The sequence below is a fragment of the Nannospalax galili genome, unplaced genomic scaffold (assembly GCF_000622305.1).
Source record: "Nannospalax galili isolate Female #2095 unplaced genomic scaffold, S.galili_v1.0 scaffold970, whole genome shotgun sequence".
Taxonomy (NCBI): Eukaryota; Metazoa; Chordata; class Mammalia; order Rodentia; family Spalacidae; genus Nannospalax; species Nannospalax galili.
In genome coordinates this window covers 696215-719472 of record NW_008328699.1, presented here as the reverse complement: position 1 = coordinate 719472, position 23258 = coordinate 696215, and the positions used below count along the sequence as shown (strand labels likewise).

Sequence of the window (23258 nt, the reverse complement as noted above, 5' to 3'; positions counted from 1 at the left end):
TTTATTTTTATTTTAGTGTATGAGTGTACTTCAAGCATACATGCTCTTAACCACTGAGACATCTCTCCAGAGCTATGTATGTGCTTTTAAATACAGTTGATAAAGAAAAGATAAACAGGGGAAAAATTAATTTAGTAGCTCACTCACATATTATCAAAATACCTGGGATCAGAGAGATGACTCAGCGGTTAAGAGCACTGGCTTGCTCTTGCAGAAGATCTGGGTTCAATTCCCAGCACCCACATGGTGGCTATGAACTGTCCTTAACTCCAGTTCCAGGGGAATCCGAAGCCCTCTTCTGACCTCTGAGGCATTGCGCAACATGGATGCACTCACATACATGTAGGCAATACACTCATACACATAAAAAAGTAAAGAAATATTTTTTAAAAATACCCTGTTTACCTGAAGAATTTATCAAAACAAAAACTAAAACAAAAGAAAGAATAGCCAGTGGTAGTGGCACATACCTGTAATGCCAACACATGGGAGGTAGAAGCTAGAGGACTAGAAATTGATGGAAATTCTCAGTTATATAATTAGGTTTTTTTTTTTTTTTTGGCTTTTTGAGACAGGGTCTCCCTGTAGTCTCAGCTGACCTGAACTCACGATGTAGACCAGGCTGGCCTTCAACTCATAGAGATCCGCCTGCCTCTGCCTCCCGAGTGCTGGGATTAAAGGTGTGCACCACCACACCCGGCTTATATAATTAGTTTTAAGTCAACCTGGGCTCAGTCTCATAAAAAAAGCAAACAGGGACTGGAGAGATGGCTCAGCAGTTAAGACCACTGGCTGCTCTTCCAGAGGACCCTGGCTTGATTCCCAGCACCATCATAGCAGCTAACAACTGTCTGTAACTCCAGTTCCAGGGGACCCAACGCCCTCTTCTGGCTTCTGCAGGCATTGCACGATATGGGTGCACTTACATGCAAGCAATACACTCCTACACATAAAATAAAAATAAATAAAACTCAAAAAAAAGGGGGCTGAGGTATAGCTCAGCTGTAGAGTGCTTGCCCAGTACACCAAGCTTGGGTTTGATCCTCAGCATTGTAAACAAACAAGACAACAAAAGGAAGAAAGCAAATTCTGGGAAGCCAAGTGAATAGGAGCAATTTCTGAATCTGCAAGACATTTATGAACAGTCATGTAGAGAGGCTTGATATTTAGCTCAGTAGTAGAGGGCTTCCTTCACAAATATAAGGCCCTTCTTTAGGTACTCAGCACCGAAAAAGAGCAGATGAGGATGAGGACGAAGAGGAAGAGAAGGAGGGGGAGGGGGAGGAAGAAAGACAATGACAAAAAAGAGGTTCAAACAGGAATGAAATGGACTAAATGCCAACAAAAGTTACAATCAGGTCACACATTACTTAAAACACAAAGGGGGAGGGGAACAAAGGAAAATAAACTAGGAGACAGGCTTGAAATTGTCAGCAACTGTTTATTATAATTATAGGAATACATCTACATAATGAAACCAAAATCTGATTCTTGATGCAGGCACGGGTTCAAGGATGGGGTCTTGGGATCAAGTAAACAAGAGTAGCTAAGCAGCCTTCATTTGAATCTGGGTTCCACAATTCAGTTACCTGTGTACCCTGAGCTACTCAACCACTCATCAGCTTCCTTGCTCTTACCCCAGGGGGTTGTTGGAAGGATTAAATTAGATGCTACATACAATGCGATCTAGCAAGGGGCCTGGATACACAATAACTAAACAATAAATGTTAGTTCTTGTTACTATTTCGGTCTTCTGGAGCCCTGTCAACAGAGACAAAAAAGAAGCTCAATGGTTACTACACGCACTGGATTAGGTTCTCATTTTGTTTTTTTTTTTTTGCACCACTGGACATTGAACGCAGAGTTTTGTGTATACTAAGCAGGGTTTTACCACTAAGCTATATCCTTTGCCTACAACGTGGTTAAGTTCTAACAGAGGTAATCAAAGAGTATTATGGGAACCCACTTACTGCCCATACTGAAAACACTAATGGAACTTAGCCACAATAATCAGCATTCAAGACCAGATAGGTTTTTTTTTTTTTTTTTGTCTTTTTGAAGCAGGGTCTCCCAGTAGCCCCAGCTGTCCTGGAACTCACTATGTAGACCAGGCTGGCCTTGAACTCACAGAGATCCACCTGCCTCTGCCTCCCAAGTGCTGGGATGAAAGGGCGTGCGCCACCAAGCCCGACCAAAAATAAAGATTTTTGAAAAGATTCTATATATTAATACACAATCATCAGCAAGATTTACACCAGAGGGAAACTAAAAGACCTATTCATAAAATAAACATTAGTGCAAACCTAATATTTTATTGATGAACCTGCTCTCCAAAATCCACAGGGAATATTTTTAAAAAGGTTCTGAAAAAAAGGTTGAAAATGAGCTCAAATCTTACTATAAATAAATGTATACATATTTAGTGAATTGAGTTGTAAAACACTCAATTGTAAAATCTGTTTGACAAAATTGGTAAATCCTACAATGTGCTAGACACTAGGGGGGTTGCTAAAGAAAGCTGGGCGAAGGCAGGTAGATGAGCTTACCTGCACAGGACTTACAGTCCAGAAGGAGTCAGACATTACCTCACAGAACTGCAAGGGAAAGAGGGTATCCACCTTATCCTTAATTTTGTATGTAAGAACTGCTACAAGCCGGGTGTGGTGACTCACACCTTTAGTCCCAGCACTCAGGAAGCAGAGGCAGGCAGATCCCTGTGAGTTCGAGGCCAGCTTGGTTTACATAGCAAGTTCCAGGCCAGCTAGGGCTACAGAGACCCTGTCTCAAAAAGACGGATGGAAGGAAGGAAGGAAGGAAGGAAGGAAGGAAGGAAGGAAGGAAGGAAGGAAGGAAGGGAGGGAAGGGAAGGAAGGCAGGCAAGCAGGCAACATAAATATTATATTACAGAGATGAAGTTAATGAAACTTCAGCTTCTAACTGCCCTGGCAAGTGGATTCAAACAGCTCATACACAGCTATAGAATGATGGGAATCATTATTTGCCTTTAACCTTATAAGCAGATTAAGATACATTAGTTTTAGCAGTCTTGCAGCCTCATAATCAATTTTTGCAAAGGAAATACGTATACACAGATCTATATAAAGATTTGGAAATACCTGTCTTAACAATCTTTAGGTTGTAATGCAACATATCAACCCATCAGAGCAGAATGGCTTGCCACAGGAAGAATGTAAGAAAGCAACACAGAGAAATGAAAAAGGTCACTGTTACTAAGTCTTTTGAACAAATCTAAATATCTTAAGGTCTAACCATACTGAATATGTTAACTTATACAGACTACCTTAAATCAATTGCTTAAGAGTTTTCACACAGAACACTTAAGCAGAAGTTACAGCTTGAAGAAGTTAACCACAGTAGACTGCAGCACTGAGCCTTTCTTCACCTCACCTCCTAACCCTACAAGGCACTATCACATCCCTCTTTTCTGGAGATAAACAACACAACAAAGAAGATTAGCCACTTATTGAAGAGAACACTTTAAAAATGGGTATTATAACACAGCTTGTAGGACAGCTTAGAAAAGGTTTATATTTACAGTCAGGATTTTCCTCCCTTTTGTGGGCCACATTTTCCCAGTGGCTACTGCACTGAATCACAATCACCACTTACATACCTCAATTTCCAAATGGTTCTACTCAAACCACATACAGCGAGTGCTTTTTTCTTTTTTTCTTTTTTTGTGACAAGGTTTTCCTGTAGCCCCAGCTGGCCTGGAATTTACTATGTAGACCAGGATCACCTTGATCTGAGATTCGCCTACCTCTGCCTCCCAAGTGCTGGGATTAAAGACAAGAGCCCCAGGGAGTGCTTTCTTATTTTCTCTTATCCCCAAGGTCAGAATTTAGATGTGTAACAAATGCATGCTGGGCCTTGATCAAATTAACAAAGTGGGACATGGAAATTCCAGCATTGTAATCCCAGCACTAGGGCAGCTGAAACAGGAGGATTGTTACAAGTTCCAGAATGAGACATTGTTTCAAAAAACTAAAATCTCAGCACTGGGGACACAGGCAGCTACCTGTCAGCTCCAGGCCAGCCATGGCTACACCCTGAGACTGTCTCAAAAAGGGGGCCGAGGGGGGGCAGTGCTAGAGAAATGGCTCAGGGGTTAAGAGCACTTAATGCTCTTTCAGTTCCCAGAATGCACAGAGCAGTTAACAACTGCACACAACTCCAGTTCCAAGGGATCTGTAGTCCTCTGCTGGCCTCTGCAGGCACCAGGCACACATATGATGCACACACATAAATACAGTCACTCACATATACACAAAGTCAAAATAAATAAATCTTAAAAATAACAGGGGGACTGGAGAGATGGCTCAGCAGTTAAAAGCACTGACTGCTCTTGCAGAGAACAGAGAACCCGGGTTCGATTCCCAGCACCCACATGGTGGCTACGAACCTTCCTTAACTGCAGTTCCAGGGGAATCCAAAGCTCTCTTCTGACCTCAGCATGGCACAACACGGGCGCACTCACATACATGCAGGCAATACACTCATACACATAAAATAAAAATAATAAATACAATTAAAAAAAAACCCTCTGTGAGTTTGAGGCCAGCCTGGTCTACACAGTGAGACTCTGAAAAACAAAACAACAAAACAACCCACTAACTAAAATCAATGAAATGACATCTCCAACATAGCATACCACAATGGTTAAATTAATTCCTCTCACACTTCAAAACCCTGACCAGTCCACCTGCACATAAACTCAGAAGAACATCTGCAGAATTTGCCACTTACAAAGTCTAAGGCAAAATGCAATTTGTAAGAAAAACCCATACCCATGACATCTTGTTTACCTTTTTTTCACTTTAAAATGAATAATTTCATCTTCTGTGTAAATGTTACTAAGGAGCACAGAATTAAATGTAGTTTACATAGTCTGTTACTATAAATTCAGAAAGAACAACTGATTCAAGCTAACAACTGCTCAGTGCATGCCCAGCTAGCCCCCACCCCCAACACACACATAGTTGCCTACCCACAGACATTTTTAAAAGTCCTGCAAAGAGCTCTCTTTGTAAAGAAAACAGGAGTCTTCTCTAAATGTAACTAGCAATTTTACTCACTGGCTATTTTCTCCAGCTTCCCAGCAATCTTAGACTCCAATGGGCACATTCAATTCTTTAGTACTATTCTACTAGTCTTCTCCCGGTAAAGCAAAGATTTGTAGGCTAATTAGCAAGTTGGCAAAGCTATAGGCAGAAAACTTGTCTTTATTATAACAATTAACATAAGCTTGGCAAATCTCACTATAAGGCCATTTAAGGAATCCAAGAGGTATCAAATTAAAACAATCTCACACCAGAATGACAAATTACCGTTCCAGATGTACACTCTTCCTCAGAGGTTCAGGGAGTTGTGACTAACCATGTTCCAAGTGAAGGAGAAACGAAGCCCAAATCGCCGTTCTGTTTAGCTCTCCCATAGCTGACACTGAATAGAGATCAGTTCTGGGGCGATCCTTGGAGGGATGGGTAGGCGCTCAAGGAAGGGGACTACCAAAGGCAGTAAAGTCGCTCACATCTGCAAACTAATAAATCCGACCCCACATACTTGGTGTCTGCAGAACCGAGGTGAACCCTGCCCTCCGGGAGACTGGAGGGAGGTGACTGCACCCAGGCACTCAGAGGCAGTTCCGAGGATAGCCCTAATCCCGTGATTCTGTCCACCCCTATGCACCCCAGGCGCTGTATACAGCAGGTGCTCCCTGCCTGCAGACAGAATATACAAATACACCCGGAGCGCCGACGAGCGCGGTGTGTAGGTGTGGGCTGCAAGCCGGGCGGTCTCCGCAGCCCTCGCCGCAGTTCGGCCCGGCCGTCACGCTCTCGGCCGCCGCAGCCCCCGGAGCCAAGCCAGGCCACGCCGCCCTCCCTGCCCGAGCAGACTCACCGTTGCTATAGGGAGACCCCGAGGCCGCCGCGGCCCCGTTCTGGGCCTGCAGGCCGGCCGTGGCGCCGCGGGAGCCGGGCTGGGACATGACCGCGGCGGTGCGCAGGGTCGGCTGGACAGCTCGGGGTCGCCCGCCGCGCCGAGCGCAATCGAAGACGAAAGCGGAGCGCAGGGAGCCGCCAGCCGTCAGCCCGAAACCAGGAAGGGCAGCGCGTCAGGGCCCAGGCATGGCGCCTCGCTGTCCCCGCGCCACCGGCGCCCACAGCCGGGCCGGGAGCTGAAAGGCTCGGGTGTCAGGCCGGCAGGGCCGCGAACGCCCGGCGCGCAGTCGGCAGCTGAGCGGGGAGAGGAGGGAGACCCGGGGCGGAAGTGCCTGTCAGCCGCCGGCCGCGCAGGCGCATTGCAGACACGTGGCACTTCCGGCTCCGGGCTGGCAGCCGTTGCCCGGCTCGGGTCTGCCCCGAGGCCACCTGACAGTCCCGCGTCGCAGCCTAGAGGACCGGGTTCGGACTCGCCTGCCACGTCACTGTCTCCCGCCGCCCGCCGGAAGTGGCCTGTGTCACCGCTACGGAAATCCCCGCCCTGGAGCCCGTCACCTCGCTGACAGGACGGAGTTGGAGGGCGATGGCGTCGTGGGGTGGGACGGACGGGCGGTGGCTGTTACGGGATTCTGGGCTGGATTACCTGCCGCGGCTGACGTCATCTGCGGAGGACCCCCCCCCCCCCCCACACACACACCCTCACCCACTGCCGACACAGGTTCAGAACATCTTTTAGTCATAGGCCAGGTGCAAGCCGGAAGGGACTCTGCAGAGATGTTTGTGGAAAGTGATGAACAGTTGGGGAAGCAGAAACAGAGGCAGGAGGATTGCCCTAAGTTCAGAGAGAGACAGGCCACCCAGAGCTAGGGTAAGACCTTCTCTAGTTAAAAAAAATGTGATGAAGTCAAGGAGTGGGCGACTCAGAGGTCATCTTAATCTTGAAACTCGCTTATTCATAGCACAACCACACTGAATGAAGTCCACTCTCACCACTTTGATCACCGCTCCTCCCTCTCGCCTCCATGTTGGGAATGGAACCCAAGGCCTCTATCAGAGCTGTATGTCAGCCCCAAGAGCACTTATTTAATGCCGGGATCAAACCAGGGGCCTAAGAACAACACAGTTAAATGGCAATTTTAAGCTAGATGTAGTGTTGCATGCCTGTAGCACCAAGTACTGGGAAGACTGAACTTCAAGACCAGCCAGGGCAATTTAGCAGGAGTCGGTCTCGAAAAATGTTAGAGCAGTGGTACAGCGGTTGCCTAGCGTTTGGGAAGCCCTGAGTTTAATCCCTAGTAACACACACACACAATTTTAAAGGCAGTTTTATTTCCTCCTCTAAGAGTTTACATTAAGGGGAAGAATTCAAATTTCTTTTCTGAACAAGTTGTTTGTGGACTTTTTTTTTTAAATACACTTTTTGACTTTTGAGGCCAAAGAGAAGTAGAAACTGGGTGATTACACAACATAGTGATATCAATAATGATCTTAGCTGCCTTCATTCTACTTTGGCTTTTCCTGCTTCAAGCAGATAGCAAAGTCCTTCAGAGATTTGTACTGTTGATTAAAATGTCATGCTATGCCATGGGTTTCACAATCCCAGGGGAAAGTACATCTTACCTAATTAATTTAACATCTAATGCCTGCTATGAATTGTTATATAGAAAAAGAACAGGATCTAAAACTAGCGTCGGGGGCGTGGTGGTGCATGCCATTAATACCAGCACTCAGGAGGCAAAGACAGGTGGATCTCTGTGAGTTCAAGACCACTGTAGTCTATGTAGTGAGTTCCAGAACAGCTGAGGCTACAGAGAGACCCTATCTCAAAAAGACCAAAAAAAAAAAAAAAAAAACCAAGCAGTAAGAAATCCATGTAAATTTCATCCTAATCCTGTTTTTGTTATCATTTGCTGACCTTACTAAAACATGTACTTACTGTGAGTGCAATTCAATCATTAAATTCCTTTTTTAAAAAAAAATCTGACTGAGCCGGGCGTGGTGGCGCACGCCTGTAGTCCCAGCACTTGGGAGGCAGAGGCAGGCGGATCTCTGTGAGTTCAAGGCCAGCCTGGTCTACATAGTGAGTTCCAGGCCAGCTGGGGCTTCAGGGAAACCCTGTCTCAAAAAGACCCCAAAAAAAAAAATCTGGCTGAGTGTTGCCGCACACACATTTAATCCCAGCACTCAGGAGGCAGAGGAAGGCAGATCTCTGTGAGTTCAAGGTCAAGGCCAGCCAGGTCTACATAGTGAGTTCCAGGCCAGTAGGGGCTATAGGGAGACATTGTCTCAAAAAGACCAAAAAGAAAGAAAGAAAGAAAAAATGTGTACTAGAGAGATGGCTCAGCAGTAAAGAGCACTGGCTAGGCTACTCTTGCAGGTCATGTCATGGGTTCATTTCTCAACATCTATGTGGAGGCTGGCAATCATTCTTAACTCCAGTTCCAGGGGATCCAACAACCTCTTCTGGCTTCTTCAGCCATTGCATGGCACACTTACGTACATACATGCAGACAAAACACTCATATACGTTAAATAAATAAATAAAATCCAGGTAGGCTTTTTGAGGATGAAGACTTTTTTTTTTTTTTTTTGGCCTTTGTGAGACAGGGTCTCCCTGTAGCTCCAGCTGCCTGGAACTCACTCTGTAGACCAGGGTGGCCTCGAACTCACAGAGGATCTGCCTGCCTCTGCCTCCCGAGTGCTGAGATTAAAGGCATGCGCCGCCACCACGCCCAGCTAGGATGAAGATACTTTTGATCAAACTTTTCATCTTTGAACACCTCTAATAAAATCCAAAATTACATAATTACATATCAAAGAACACTGGGGGGGGGGACTCAAGCCTTACAGTGTTTTGAAGAGAAAATAGAGCTTAGAAACCAAAGCTTCATGAAGTCAGACAAAACCAGGGTCCCTCTTCAAAGGTAAATGCTTAGGCAGGGTCTCAAACTTCCATTAGATCCATAGTTCTCTTTCTATGCAACTCCTTTGGAATAATCTTGGGTTTGTTGATGTTGGCACATCGGTTTGATTTGGTTAAATCAATCTTTCTTTGAACTTTGTTCTGTTTAAGCAATATCTGTGTGTTCAGATTTTTTAAAGTAAATAAGCTCATTGGTTAAATAACCACAAATAATTTGCTAATGAGTAAACAATGCTTTCTCAAAATTTCTTCCATGTCTGAGCTTCTCTGTTGCTGTTATTAACCCTTGAATATTATCCTTTTACATTTCAATGATGATATTGAGGGGCTGGAGAGATGGCTCAACAGTTAAGAGCACTGGCAGAGGATCCTCTTGCAGAGGATCTGGGTTTGGTTCCCAGCACCCACAAGGTGACTAACAATTCTCCCTAACTCCAATTCCAGGGGATCCAACAGCCTCTTCTGGCCTCTGTGGGCACTGCATAGCATGGGTGCACTTATATGCAGGCAAAACACTCATACACATAAAATTAAAAAATAATAATAAAATATTTTTTTAAAGATAGAGGAGAAAAGCATGCTTCAACCTCAAGGATAGTGGGAAAGTCAGTTTAAGTAGTTGTCAGACAACATACCAAAAGTTAAATCATTTTCCTATTACTACTCATACAATGTCATCCTTCTTCTGTGCTTTTTTTATTTTTTTTTGTTGATTTTTTGTTTGTTTGTTTGTTTTTTGAGACAGGGTTCACCAAGTAGCCCAGGTTGACCTCAAACTCTAAGACAGGAAGGCCTGTCTTAGTCTTTCCAGTGTTGGGGCTACAGGTGTGCATAACCATGCTCATAGTCTTTCTTTGAGTTATTTTTATTTTATTTATTTATTTAGTTAGTTATTTAGTTATTTATTTATTTATTGTCTCTTTTTGAGACAGGGTCTCCTTGTAGCCCCAGCTGTCCTGGAACTCACTATGTAGATCAGGCTGGCCTCGAACTCACAAAGATCAACCTGCCTCTGCCTCCCAAGTGCTGGGATTAAAGGTGTGCGCCACCACACCTGGCTCTATGAGTTCTTTTTAAAATACTTTGTTACAGGCTTGGCATGGTGGCACGTGCCTTTAGTCCCAGCACTAGGGAGGCAGAGGCAGGCAGGCAGAAGCAGGCAGATCTCTGGGTTCAAAGCCAGCCTCTACAGTGAGTTCCAGGCCAGCTGGAGCTACAGGGAGATCCTGTCTAAAAAAGACAAAAAATAAATATAAATAATATAAAGTGAAAAACATCCAGTTTTCCTAATCATCAGGGGAATGAAAATGAGAGAGAGAGAGAGAGAGAGAGAGAGAGAGAGAGAGAGAGGACAACTTGCAAGAGTTGATTCTTCTTCCATCATGTGGATCCTGGGGATCAAATTCAGCAGCAAGTGTCTTAATCCACTGAGCCATCTCACCAGCCCCTCTATGAATTTTTTTTTGGTCTTTTTGAAACAGGGTCTCCTTATAGCCCCAGCTGGCCTGGAACTCCCTATGTAGACCAGGCTGGCCTTGAACTCACAGAGATTGACCTGCCTCTGCCTCCTGGGTGCTGAGATTAAAGGTGTGCATCACCACGCCCAGCTTCCTCTATGAATTCCTAAAGTGTGGATACTTAAACATCTTGGAGAGAACTGGGGTCTAGTTCAGTAAGGTTATATAGTTTGCATAAGGCTGTATGTATCAATAAAAACACACAAGTCCCAGCACTCAGGAGGCAAAGGTAGGCGGATCTCTGTGACTTCAGGGCCAGTCTGGTCTACATAGCAAGTTCCAGGCCATCTGGGGCTATAGGGAGACCATGTATCAAAAAGAACAAAAAAGCCGGGCGTGGTGGCGCATGCCTTTAATCCCAGCACTCGGGAGGCAGAGGCAGGCGGATCTCTGTGAGTTCAAGGCAAGCCTGATCTACATAGTGAGTTCCAGGACAGCTGGGGCTAAAGGGAGACCCTGTCTCAAAAAGACCAAAACAAACAAACAAACAAACAAAAACAACAAAAAAAAACCCCACAAAACAAACACACAAGTCCCTAGGTTCAATACCCAGAACTGCCATGTGTGTGTGTGTGTATGTGTGTATGTGTGTGTGTCTCTGTATATGTGTGTGTGTATACATATACACAGAAAAATAAAATATTAAGAACTACACAAAGATAAGGATTTCAGAGAGCCGTGGATTTACTGGCTTGGTATGCGATGATTGCACTTGTGATGTAGTTTCATACCAGTTGACTTCAGATAACAGATGTCCCGGCAGAGGCAAATGAGACCAGAAGAGTTGTTCCTAAATTGGAGCCACAAAGAGTTTCAGAGAGTGAAACTATTCTTATACAAACTAGTTTATAATTGAAACTACTCTTCTGTTTGTTTGAAATAAAAACATCATAATTTTTTATTGGCCTTTTTGAGACAGGGGGTCTCCCTGTAGTCCCAGCTGTCCTGGAACTCACTATGTAGACCAGGCTGGCCTTGAACTCACAGAGATCCCTCTGCCTCTGCCTCCCAAGTGCTGGGATTAAAGGCGTGAGCCACCACGCCCGGCTTAAAAAAAAAAACATAATTTTTAATAACTAAAGGAGCCAAAATAATTTCCCCCTTCCCTAAAAAAGGATGTTTAAATACTTATTTTGTATGAGGGGGTGCCTGTAGGTCACAGGACAATATGCAGGTGTCAGTTCTCTCGTAGTTACTTTCACCTTGCACTTGAACTACTGGAACAGTGTTTCTGGATTCCTTTTCCCCTATCTATGCTACTTGCCCCAAAATACTGATTTTACTTTTATCTTCTGATACTCTAAAAATTTGTTCCTGTTGCCACTGTTTGTTCTGTCAAGTCATAATTCCTCAGTGTTTTTTCTTATCTATTGCTCAGTAAAACCACAAGTCGTACTCACAACCTTCAAAGCCACAGGGCCCAGCCCTGCTAACTCGGTACCCTCATCTTCCATGTCTCCCCTCACTCAGTCCACTCCAGATATGTCTGCGGTTTATCTAACTGCCAGACATAAATCTCTCTTAGAATCCAACCATAAACCTGCCTTGGAGTGACTCTCTCTAGCGAAGCCTAGACTTACACTTGGGTGTATATTGTCTTTTTAAATTATTATTTTACGGGGCTGGAGAGATGGCTCAGCGATTAAGAACACTGTTCTTGCAGAAGACCAAGGTTTGAATCCTAACACCCACATGGCAGCTAACAACTGTCTGTAACTCCAGTTCCAGGGGATCTGACAGCCTCTTCTGTCCTCCTTGGGCATTGCACCACACGGATGCACTTACCTACATGCAGGCAATACACACATACACATAAAATAAAATAGTTTTTTAAAAATTATTATTTTAAGCCAAGTGTGGTGGCACAAGCCTGTAGTCCCAGCACTTGGGAGGCAGAGGCAGGCAGATCTGTGTGAGTTCCAGGCCAGCCTGGTCTACATAGTGAGTTCCAGGACAGCTGGGGCTACAGGGAGACCCTGCTTCAAAAAGACAAAAAAAAATTATTGTTTTACAGGGGCTGGAGAGATGGCTCAGCGGTTAAAAACACTGGTTGTTCTTGCAGAAGACCCAGGTTTGAATCCCAGCACCCATATGGCAGCTAACATCTGTCTGTAACTCCAGTCCCAGGGGATCTGACAGCCTCTTCTGACCTCCACAGGCATTGCACGACACAGGTGCACTTACCTACATGCAGGCAATACACGCATACACATAAAAAAAATTTTTTTTAATTATTTTACTTTTTTTCTTTGTTTCCGTGTTTGTTTCTTTTTTGAGACAGGTCTTCCTATTTAGCACTGGCTGATCTGGAATTCTGCTGTGTAGACCAAGCTGGCCTCAAACTTGGAGTAATTTTCTTGCCTCCACATTCCAAGTTTTGGGGTTCCAGGCATGCATCACCACATCTGGCCTGTACTGTCCTTTTCCTAACATCTCTTTCCCTTAACAGCAAGAGATGGCTCAGTGGGTAAAAATACACTTCTGTACAGCCTGAGTTCAATCTCTGGAACTCACATAAAGGTAGAAGGAGAGAACTGATTCCACAGAGTTGTCTTCTGACCTCCACATGCTCACTATGGTGTGTATGTCCCCTTTACACACATTATGCATACACACAATAGTAATAAGTAAAATTTTGTTTTAGATTTTTCCTCTTTTTTGGTCTTTTTTGAGATAGGGTCTCCCTGTAGCCCCAGCTGGCCTAGAACTCATTATGTACACCAGGCTGGCCCAGAACTCACAGAGATCAGCCTGCCTCTGCCTCCTGAGTACTGGGACTAACAGTGTGCACCACCATGCCTGGTTTCCTCTTTTATTTATTTATTTTTTTGAGACAGGGACTCACTATATAGCCCAGGCTATACACTACATAGCCTGGACTGACTTTGAAGTTGAGACAGTCCTTCTGCCTCAGCCTCCCAAGTGCTGGGATTACAGATATGTTGTCAAGCCTGGCTCACAAAACTACCTTTACCCTTATTTTCAATACTTGGGTGCTTTTCCCCAGGTGTCTAGAGAGATCATTCTCTCACTTCTGTGTCTGTTGTTCAAATATTACCTTGAAGAAGCCATTTCTGAAAATCCTGTCCAGTAGCACGCTAGCTCTGTTCACTGTCCCCTATACTCTGTGTTTGTGTCTTCGCAAGTCTGCTTGCCATTGCTGCGTGAGAGTGTTTATCTTTTTTTCAGTGGAACAGTTTGGAAATACCCTACTAGTCTTAAGTGGATGGTGTCTGTCTTTCAGACTGTCAAAGACCACGAACTATGGTTAGGGGTTTCCCCTTTGGATTTTTGAGACAGTCTCATGTAGCTGGCCTTGATCCTCCTGCTTCAGCTTTCTTAACATTTAAAAAATTTTTTAGCCAGGCATGGTGGTGCATGCCTTTAGTCCCAGCACTCGGGAGGCAGAGGCAGGTGGATCTCTGTGAATTCAAGACCAGCCTGATCTACATAGTGAGTTCTGGGACACCCTGTCTGAAAAAGACCAAAAAATTTTTTTGACTTATCACATGCATGCAATGCCCAAGGAGGCCAGAGAGGGAATTTGGATCCCCTGGAACTGGAATTCTGAGGGTTAGCTGCCATGTGGGTGCTGGAAACCTAACCTGGGTTCTTCACAAGAGCAGCCAAGTGCTCTTAACCACTGAGCCATCTCTCCAGCCCCTTTAAATATAAATTTAAGCAAGAGGGTTATGAGAGGCACTCGGAAAGGCAAGACATGCTCAACATCATGGGTGTGCTCAGTAAACTTATTTGCAGTTGGGTGTTGAACCCAAGATCTCATGCATGCTAGGTCTGCCAGTCAATTCTTGTCAATATAACAAAATACCCGACAGAAATAACATTGAAGGAACAAAGATTTTTGTTGTTGCCACTGTTTTGAGTGAGGGTCTTCTATAGCCCAGGCTGGCCTTGAATTCCTGATATAGTTGATGATGGTCTTGAACTTTAGATCCTCCCACCTCCAATGCCCAAATGCTGAGACTACAGGTGTACATCATCATACCTGGCTTCTTTTTTTCTTTTCAAGCCCTAAGTACGACCCTCCTGCCTTCTCCATGCTCGCCATGATCCCCTACTGTCAGGTACACAATATGCAAATTCCCCTTGAAACCTTCTTTTTCCTCATGATACGTTCTGATGAATGACCCAGGTCCTTCATTCACTAATCACTCAGTTAAGGCAAAAATATTTATTAGGGGCCAGTGAGATGGCTTAGTGGGTAAAGGCATGCACTACCAAGCATGACAATCTCAGTTATGTGTATGAGTGTGTTGTCTGCATGTATGTAAGTGCACCCGTGCTATGCAGTGCCCACAGAGGTCAGAAGAGGGCATTGGATCCCCTAGAACTGGAGTTACGAACTGTTGGCCACCATGTGGGTGCTGGGAATCAAACCTGGTCCTCTGCAAAAGCAACCAGTGCTCTTAACTGCTGAGCCATCTCTCCAGCCTCTTATTTATGTTTTTTTGAGACATGGTCTCACTCTACAGCTCAGGTTGGCTTGTAACTCATTATGTAGCCCAAGTTGGCCTTACTCACTGCACTCTTGTATGAGATTCCCAAGTGCTGCAGTTACAGGCATGAGCAACCCACCTCTGGCTAAGATGAATCAAAAAACAAAAACAAAAACAAAGAAAACCCCGGCTGCTATGAGGCTGATTGGAGAGGAAAGAGTAGGTTTGTTGCTGTAACTGAGGGGCCAAAGATGATAGTGGCCTACAATACATCAGTCAGAGTGGAGATAGAGGTGTATTTGTTAATCCTAGTTAAATCTTTGGACTTTGCTATCTCTGTACCCCTGCTAACCACATGAAACCTTACAGATTCCAACCTATGGTTTCTCTCTCTCTCTCTCTTTTTTTTTCTCCTCTTTTTGAGACAGGGTCTCCCTGTAGCCCCAGCTGTCTTGGATTCACCATGGAGACCAGGCTGGACTTGAACTCACAGAGATCCACCTGCCTCTGCCTCCCAAGTGCTGGGATTAAAGGTGTGTAACACCAGACCCGGCTTTTTTTTTTTTTTTTTTGCTCTTTTTGAGACAGGGTCTCCCTGTAGCTCCAGCTGCCTGGAACTCACTATGTAGACCAGGCTGGCCTTGAACTCACAGAGGATCCCGCCTGCCTCTGCCTCCCAAGTGCTGGGATTAAAGGCCTGCGTCACATGACTCCCTGTTTCTCCCTTCTTACTGACCTAGCCCAGGCCTGGTTACCTCCCACCTGTCTGACTGCAGGTGCCTCATTGCTAAACTGACCTCAGCTTTCAGTTTTGATCTGTTCAGGGTAACCCACAGGAAACAAAGCTTCTGAAAACAAAGCTCCCGACCATGCTCTAGCTGTTTTGGTCAAAATCTCTTAAAAGTTTGGGAATTGGGGTCCCCCACAGCTCAGGCCAGTTCTATCCAGTTAAACAATAATACTTGCCTGATGCTTTTCTCATAGCTACTCCTTAGTCGTTATTATTGTTTGTTTGTTTGTTTTGAGACAGGACCTTGCAGGGCCTTGGCTGGCCTCAGACATGCTATGCAGCCGAGGCTGACGCTGAACTCCTGATCCTCATGCCTCCACCTCCCAAATACTGGGATTTCAGGCATACATCACCATGCCTAGTGATTATTAATCTTTATTTATAATATTGATTTCTTCTGGATATTAGTCCCAATTTTGCAGATATAGGAACTGAAACCTGAAGAGGCTAATAATGTTGAAACTAATGTGTAGCAAGTTGATTTTTTTTTGGCAAAACTGTATCTATGCCAGGCATGGCAGTGCACACCTTTAATCCCACCACTTGGGAGGCAGAGGTAAGCAGATCTCTGTGAGATCAAGGCCAGCCTGGACTATTTAGTGAGTTCCAGGCCAGCTGGGGCTACAGGGAGACCCTGTTTCAAAAAACCAAACCAGGGGCTGGAGAGATGGCTCAGCAGTTAAGGACACTGGTTGTTCTTACAGAAGACCAAGGTTTGAATCCCAGCACCCACATGGCAGCTAACAACTGTAACTCCAGTTCCAGGGTATCCGACAGCCTCTTCTGTCCTCTGCAGGCATTGCATAACACGGGTGCACTTCCTACATGCAGGCAATACACGCATACACATAAAAATAATAAATAAAAGTTAAAAAAAACCAAACCAACCAAAATAAAATAACAACGAAACAACTGCACTTATAATATAAAATTGGTTATTCTTTGTGGTTTGAGAATGATTTTTTTCTATTTTTCTGGTTCTTCCAAACTTTGAAAAAAATGAAATTAAAGTTTATTTATTTAGTGTGGGAAGGGAGCACGAATGTGAAGGTCAGAGAACAACTCTGAGAAGTCAGTACTTAATGTTCACCATGTGGGTTCCAGGGATCTAACTCAAGCTGTTGGGCTTGATGGCAAGTGCCTTTACCCACTGAACCATCTCAACAGCCTTCTTCCAAATGCTTTACAGTTACTGTGTATTACTTTTATAGCAACAAAAACAGTCATCAAAAAGACTTGGGGATTTGGGCTGGGAAGATGGCTTAGTAATGAAAGTGACTGGCATGCAAGATGAGGATCTGAGTTTGATCCCTGGGACCCATGGGGGAAAAGCTAGCATAGCAGTGTCTGCCTGTACTCCCTGTGTTTGCCAGAGAAGAGGAGACAGGAGGACCTCTGGAGCCAATCACAGTTTGGCCCATCTGTGAGTTCCAGGTTCAGTGACAGACTGTCTCAAGAAATAAGGTAGAGGCTTGGGGAGATGGCTCAACAGTTAAAGTGCTTGCTGTATAAGCGAGAGGACCCTAGAAAATGTAAATGCTGGTGGGGCATGGACCTCAGGAGGCAGATCTCTGGAGCAAGTTGGCCAGGCAGACAAGCAAACTCTAGATTTGACTCCCTTGGAGAATAAGATGGAAGAGTGATCCACAGAGACTTCTGACATCAACCTGGGACTGCACACTTATAGCACATACATGCCCACACTCGTGGTGAACACACATAAACACATGCATAACACACACACACACACACACACACACACATACATGAAGAAGAAAAGGGAAGAAAGTGGAGAGCAATTGAGGAAGACACTAGATGTTGACCTCTGGCCTACACACACACACACACACACACACACACACACACACACACAGAGGCATATGTACATGCCCCTGCACATACATGTGCACACAGGAACACATACACCAAAAATATGTTAATTTTGCTAGGTACATTTATTTATTTATTTGCTTATTATTTATTTTGGAGACAGTGTCTCCCTGTAGTCCCAGCTGGCCTGGGACTTTCTATGTAGACCCTTCGATCTCAGAGAGATCTGCCTGCCTCTTCCTCCCCAGTGCAGGGATTAAAGGCATGAGCCACCATGCCTGGCTTATTAGGTGTATTTTGCTGGAACAAGAAAAAAAAAGAGAAGCTTTGCTGGGGGGACTCCTAAGGGTCCCTAAGGCTTCCTTGGACACCTGCCTCTGAGTGTCACTCTCCATTCACCCAGCCCCCCGTCGGGGATCAAACTCAGGTCAGCAGGCTTGCAGAGCAAGCACCTTTGCCTGCTGAGCTATCTCACCAGCCTTATAGGCCTTATTTTATGATCCCTTGTGACCCAGTGCTCCCCCGTAAGGGAAGAGACTAGGGCTCACTTGTTGCCATAGTTTCCCCAATCTTAGTCATTTTGCAATTTGTTGCTGAAACTTTTAGGAATCATAATTTTGATTTTTAAAAAGCTGACCAAAATACCAGGGATATCAGGAAAGGCTGTCTAGGATTATAGCTGGTTTAAGTAATCTCGAGGAACTAGTGTTGACTGAGGCTACTTAAAAGACTTGATGAAGCCTGGTGAATCAGAGAGGAGATGAAGAGGAAACAGAGCAAAGAAGACAGGTGGGAACAACCGGCCTCTCCAGCTCAGACCAATGAACTCCAAGGAAGCCCACAGCCCTTCCAGCACAAGAATGCATCTAAGAGTTCTTCATGCTGCAAATAGTCACTTGCTCATATTTCTTAAACACCCATTATGTGTGAGTTCAGGATAAAAAAAGTAGCTCTACTCATAACCTCAGAACAGGTATTTAAGTCTTTTTACAAATAATGATGCATATGAAATGATATAATCAAGATAACTTTTTTTGTGATAGTCTTACACAGTAGACCAGGCTAGCCTCTAACTCTTGGTCCTCCTAACTCAGCCTCCAGAGTGATGAAATTACAGGCATGCACCACTGTGCCTGGTATAGGGAAGATAATGATAAGGTAAATCGTTAGTTTCTGGAGAAATCTGTAGCACAGGGCGTCACTAGGTCTAAGAGGGATGGTGCACTCAACAGGTGCTATCTGAGCTGAGACCTGAAGAGAGGGTCTTAGCTGGATGAAAAGCAGAGATGGAGAAGAGCCTCTGGTGGAGGGAGCAGAGATGGAGAAGAGCGTCTGGTGGAGGGAGCAGAGATGGAGAAGAGCCTCTGGTGGAGGGAGCAGAGATGGAGAAGAGCCTCTGGTGGAGGGAGCAGCAAGTGTGAAGAGAGAGCACACAGAGTGAGACCTTGCTGATCCTGGAGCAGAAAGGGGGCCTAGCCAGCAAAGCCAGAAATAAAAGTTCTTGGGAATTCAGCCAATATATCTGTCTCTATCCTCAAACACCTTTTCTGGACCTTTCATCTAGACGCCCAGGTCTGAAAGCAGTTTGGGAAGCACTCCCTATCCACACTTTCATCCGAAATGGTAAAGCTGACTTCATTTTGTTCTAGCTGACATTCTTTTTCTTTTTTCTTTGCCTTTTTGAGACAGGGTTTCCCTGTAGCCCCAGCTGGCCTGGAACTCACTATATAGACCAGGCTGGCCTTGAACTCATAGACATCCACTTGCCTCTGCCTCCCAAGTGCTGGGATTAAAGGTGTATGCCAGCATGCCCAGCTCTAGCTGACATTTTTGCTTCACGCTGTGTTTCTGCCTAGTGTTCCCTATAGTTTCAGGGGGTACATTGTTTCTACTATACTGGGAAATTTACAAATAGCCAGGTAGCAGGCCCTCTCCCAGCATCTCCATGGAGCCCATTGTTTGTGCAATTCTAAGAAACTTGTTTTTCCTACTCAAAACTTTTTGTTAGCTGAAAATTTCTTTGTTGGTGGCTGGAGAGATGGCTCAGTGGTTAAGAGCACTGGCTGTTCTTTCAGAGTACCTGGGTTTGATTCTCAGCACCCACATGGTGGCTGACAACCATCTGTAACTCATGATTCCAGTTCCAGGGGATTCGACACCCTCTTCTGAACTCCTCAGGCTTTGCATGCCATGGATTCCCTTACACACATGTAGGCAATACACTCATACGCATAAATAAAAATAAATAAAATATTAAAAAAAGAAAACTTCTTTGTTAACTGACCTGCCCCTGGTCTGGTGTAACTATGGTGATCTAATGTAACTATGGTTATTGGCTCCATCTCTGGGATGATGCAATTGTGGTTTTAGGCTTAATAAACCCCACTCTGCCTCCCCTTGGGGTTGAGAGTTCTTTTGGGCGTTAGCCCTATCTCTGACCACCAGCTAATAAAGGACTTCTAATTCAACCATCAGTATGTAGCATTTCTCTATGCCTCACGCTCTCTATTACACATTGAAAGCATTCATGTATTCCTGCTTTAAAAATATTTGAAGAAGGCTACATTAATCCATTAGCAAAGAACACTGGAGTCAAAACAAACTTGTTTAAAACTGAATACTCAGAATACAATGTATTATGTGGCACATACTTAAATCGTGGAAATCACTGCTGAGTTTCAAAAATGTGTATTTAAACATTTAGTTTTGAAAGCTGGGCATGGTAGTTCATGCCTGTAATCCCAGCACTTAGGAGAGTGAAGCAGAAGGATTGTTACAGACCAGCCTGGAATACCTCCCCTTTTTTGTGGGTCTGGAGATTGAAACTAGGGCAAGGAAGCTTTCTATAACACACTGAGCTATATCTCCAGTCAGCCTCCTAAATATATTTGGGGATGGTTACTAAAGATCTTTTAGGGGCTGGAGAGATGACTCAGAGGTTAAGAGCACTAGCTGCTCTTGCAGAGGACCCTGGTTAGATTCCCAACACCCACATGACAGCTGATGACTGTCCATTACTCCAGTTCCAGGATCCAACACCTTCTTCTGACCTCCAAGGGCCCTATGCAACATGGGTGCACCTACATGCATGCAGGCAATACACTCATACACATAAAATAAAACAATATTTTAATTTAGGCTTAAGCATGAAGGTTAAGAGAAAGATACTCTCAGAGGAAGGCCAGATTTACTCAAGAGCATTGGTGTGGGCTTCAAAGAATTACAGGAAGAAAACCCAAGTGTGAGTATGGCTCCTTAAGGAAGGGTGGTTTAAAGGTTGTATTTTTAAGTGACTGATGCCAAGTTCGCTCTGGTGCTGCAGGGTTGTAATCTCAGTTACTCAGGAGGCTGAGGCAGAAGGATGGGAAATTCTGGTTTACCTGGTCTACATTGTGAGTTCAAGGCCAGCCTGGACAAGTTAGCAAGCATGTGCAAAGCCTTAGGTTCAATTTTCTGAAAAAGGAGGGAGAAAGTAGACAGGGAGGACGGCAAGCCCAGTATGGTAGTAGCCAACTGTAATCCCAGCTTCTCAGGGGGCTGAGGCAGGAAGGCTGCAAGTTCAAGGCCTGCCTGAGCAACTTTGTGAAATCCTATCTCAAAAATAATTAAAAGGGTTGGGGATGCAGTTCTGTTGTAGAAAGGAAAGAAGCGAATGCCAAGGATAATTTTCTCAAGTCCCCGAGGGCTCCTTAGCCTCCCGAGGTTGGTGTGAGGAGAGACTTGGAGGTGGGACCGCGGGGAGACGGAACTGAGCACGAGCGGGACTGGGATCTGCGGACTGTCACAAGTGAGGCACCCTCGACCCGGAAGTTGCTGACGGGAGCTGGGGGCCACTGCAGCCATCGCGCTTTGCGGTGCGGGCTCGGAGCGTGCAGGGCTGACGCGGAGCAGGGAGTTGCGTTCTTCCGAGTCGCGGGTGAGTGGCAGTCTCTTCTTCAGGCAGGGACGCGGGGTGTCCGCCCGGGAGGGCGCGCTCTGTGGACCGCAAACCCGCCGGAGTCCTGTCCGGAGCCCTGCCGGGAGCCCTCCGAAAAGGGACGTCTGTTTTTGCCGGAGCACCGGGAAGTGCGGGGGACAGCAAGGTCCCGTCCGTTCCCGCGGGGGAGGACAGTGAGTGCTCTCACAGAGATATTTGCGGAAAGAGCGACAAGACCGCGCATCAGCCGCTGCCTTCCCCGGGGACTCAGTTTCCCCGCCTGGGAAGGGGAAGGTTGCGGGGATTGACAGCTGGGAGGTTGGGGCGCAGCACGGTCCCCGTCCCTGTGCCGGCCGCCCGGGCGCCCCTACCGAGGGTGGTAAGCTTGTTGTCCTGCTCAAGCCGGGATTGAGTGGGGGAAAAGATACGCAAGTGAAAGCTGACGATTTGCAAAGTCAGGGTTTTCCAACAAGGTAAAAGTGTGTTTTAAAACAGCTGAAGTCTGACTTCATTAGTCGAAAGAACCAAAAGCGTCAGGAGTTTAAGGTATTAGGTACATTTAGGCCAAAGGGTGAAAAATCCTTTTAATTTGAAAAAAATGAAACCTGTTGTTGGGTAGCTACTTGTTCTTTTATCAAGCTCCATGCTGCCAATTGCCTCACTCTGAAGAAAATCTATGTTCGGTGTTAGAATATTAAGACTGTGTCACTGAAGCTAATGAAAGGGACATTTATCTACACTGGGTATAAGGTGCTACCTGTAACCGCAACAGTCCGCTATGGAAGACAGCAGTGTCATCTCTGTTTTACAGATGATGAATAAGGGAAGATTTGCAATTTCTCAGTAATTAAGTCAGTAAAGCACACCAACGTGTGTCTACCATTTACCTTTCAGGAGATTTATGTTTTTGACCTATACATATATGTGTGTGTATGGGACATGCTCTCCCTATAGTCCCATCTGGCCAATAACTTGGTATGTAAACCAGACTGGCCTGGATCACACAGAAATACACCTGCCTTTGTCCCCAGTGTTGGGGCTAAAGACCTGTGCCACCATGCCTGCCTGACCAAAATATTTTGACCTTTAAAAAATTTTAAGGTAGCCAGGCACCCTGGCCCCATAATTCCACCTACTCAAGAAGGCAGAAGTACCATTTGAGCCTCCGTAACATATTCAAGATCCTATATGGAGAAAAAAATTTTTTTTTCCTAAGTGTTAAGATACTTCATGAGCATTTGGAAGTGTACAGAAAGGGAAGGTGTCTTTGCATTGTAATTTTGAAAACTGGCAATTTAAAGGAAGTGTATTTTAGCTTTTTTTTCCTTGCGCTATTGTGTTGAAGTAGAAACTCAAGTGAGACTTGACACCTAGGATTAGTCTATCAGAAATGGAAATCACTGCCACCTCATTCCCAGCTTGCAAACTAGATTCTATAGTAATGATTCATCATTTCTCCACACCCCTCTCTTAAGTACACAGTTGACCGAAACTCGTTTATTTTATATTACTAAGCAAGTTATTTTTAAATCAGTGTTGACAGGTTTCTTTTGTCATTTTAGTTTTTAGAACAACTTTGATGATTTAAAGTTTTTATTTTTATTTATTTACTTATTTATTGTGTGTGTGTGTGTGTGTGTGTGTGTGTATACTCATAGCATGGAGTTTGTGTGGAGGTCAGAGAACAACTTTTGGGAGTGGATTCTCTTCTTCTACTATGTGGCTTTTGGGGATCAAACTCAGGTTGCCAGGCTTGGTGGCATCCCCTTTACCCAATGAGCCACCTCACTGGCCCTCTATTAATGTTTTAAGGATTGAATTTGTTATCAAATATGTTGATTGGAGTTTTCCTAGTGTACTAG

General features: G+C 45.0%; 2 protein-coding genes across 4 annotated transcripts in view; one reads left to right on the top strand and one right to left on the bottom strand.

The window, feature by feature from the left end:
* Nucleotides 1-6440, bottom strand: part of Sec24a (SEC24 homolog A, COPII coat complex component) — a 72483-nt gene extending 66043 nt beyond the window's left edge. For 2 of the 3 annotated variants that reach the window (XM_008827955.3, XM_029560891.1), the window contains exon 1: nt 5923-6419. In XM_008827955.3, the coding sequence (XP_008826177.1) occupies nt 5923-6010 (88 nt within the window). In that variant the 5' untranslated portion in view covers nt 6011-6419. Of the gene's footprint in view, nt 1-5922 lie in introns of all 3 variants that reach the window. The other variant, XM_029560893.1, reaches the window with a different exon arrangement.
* A 14818-nt stretch (nt 6441-21258) lies between these two features.
* Sar1b (secretion associated Ras related GTPase 1B) overlaps nt 21259-23258 on the top strand; it is a 49309-nt gene continuing 47309 nt past the window's right edge. Inside the window, exon 1 of the mRNA XM_008827942.2 lies at nt 21259-21396. The gene's annotated coding sequence lies outside the window, so the exon portion shown is untranslated. The remainder of the gene's footprint in view (nt 21397-23258) is intronic.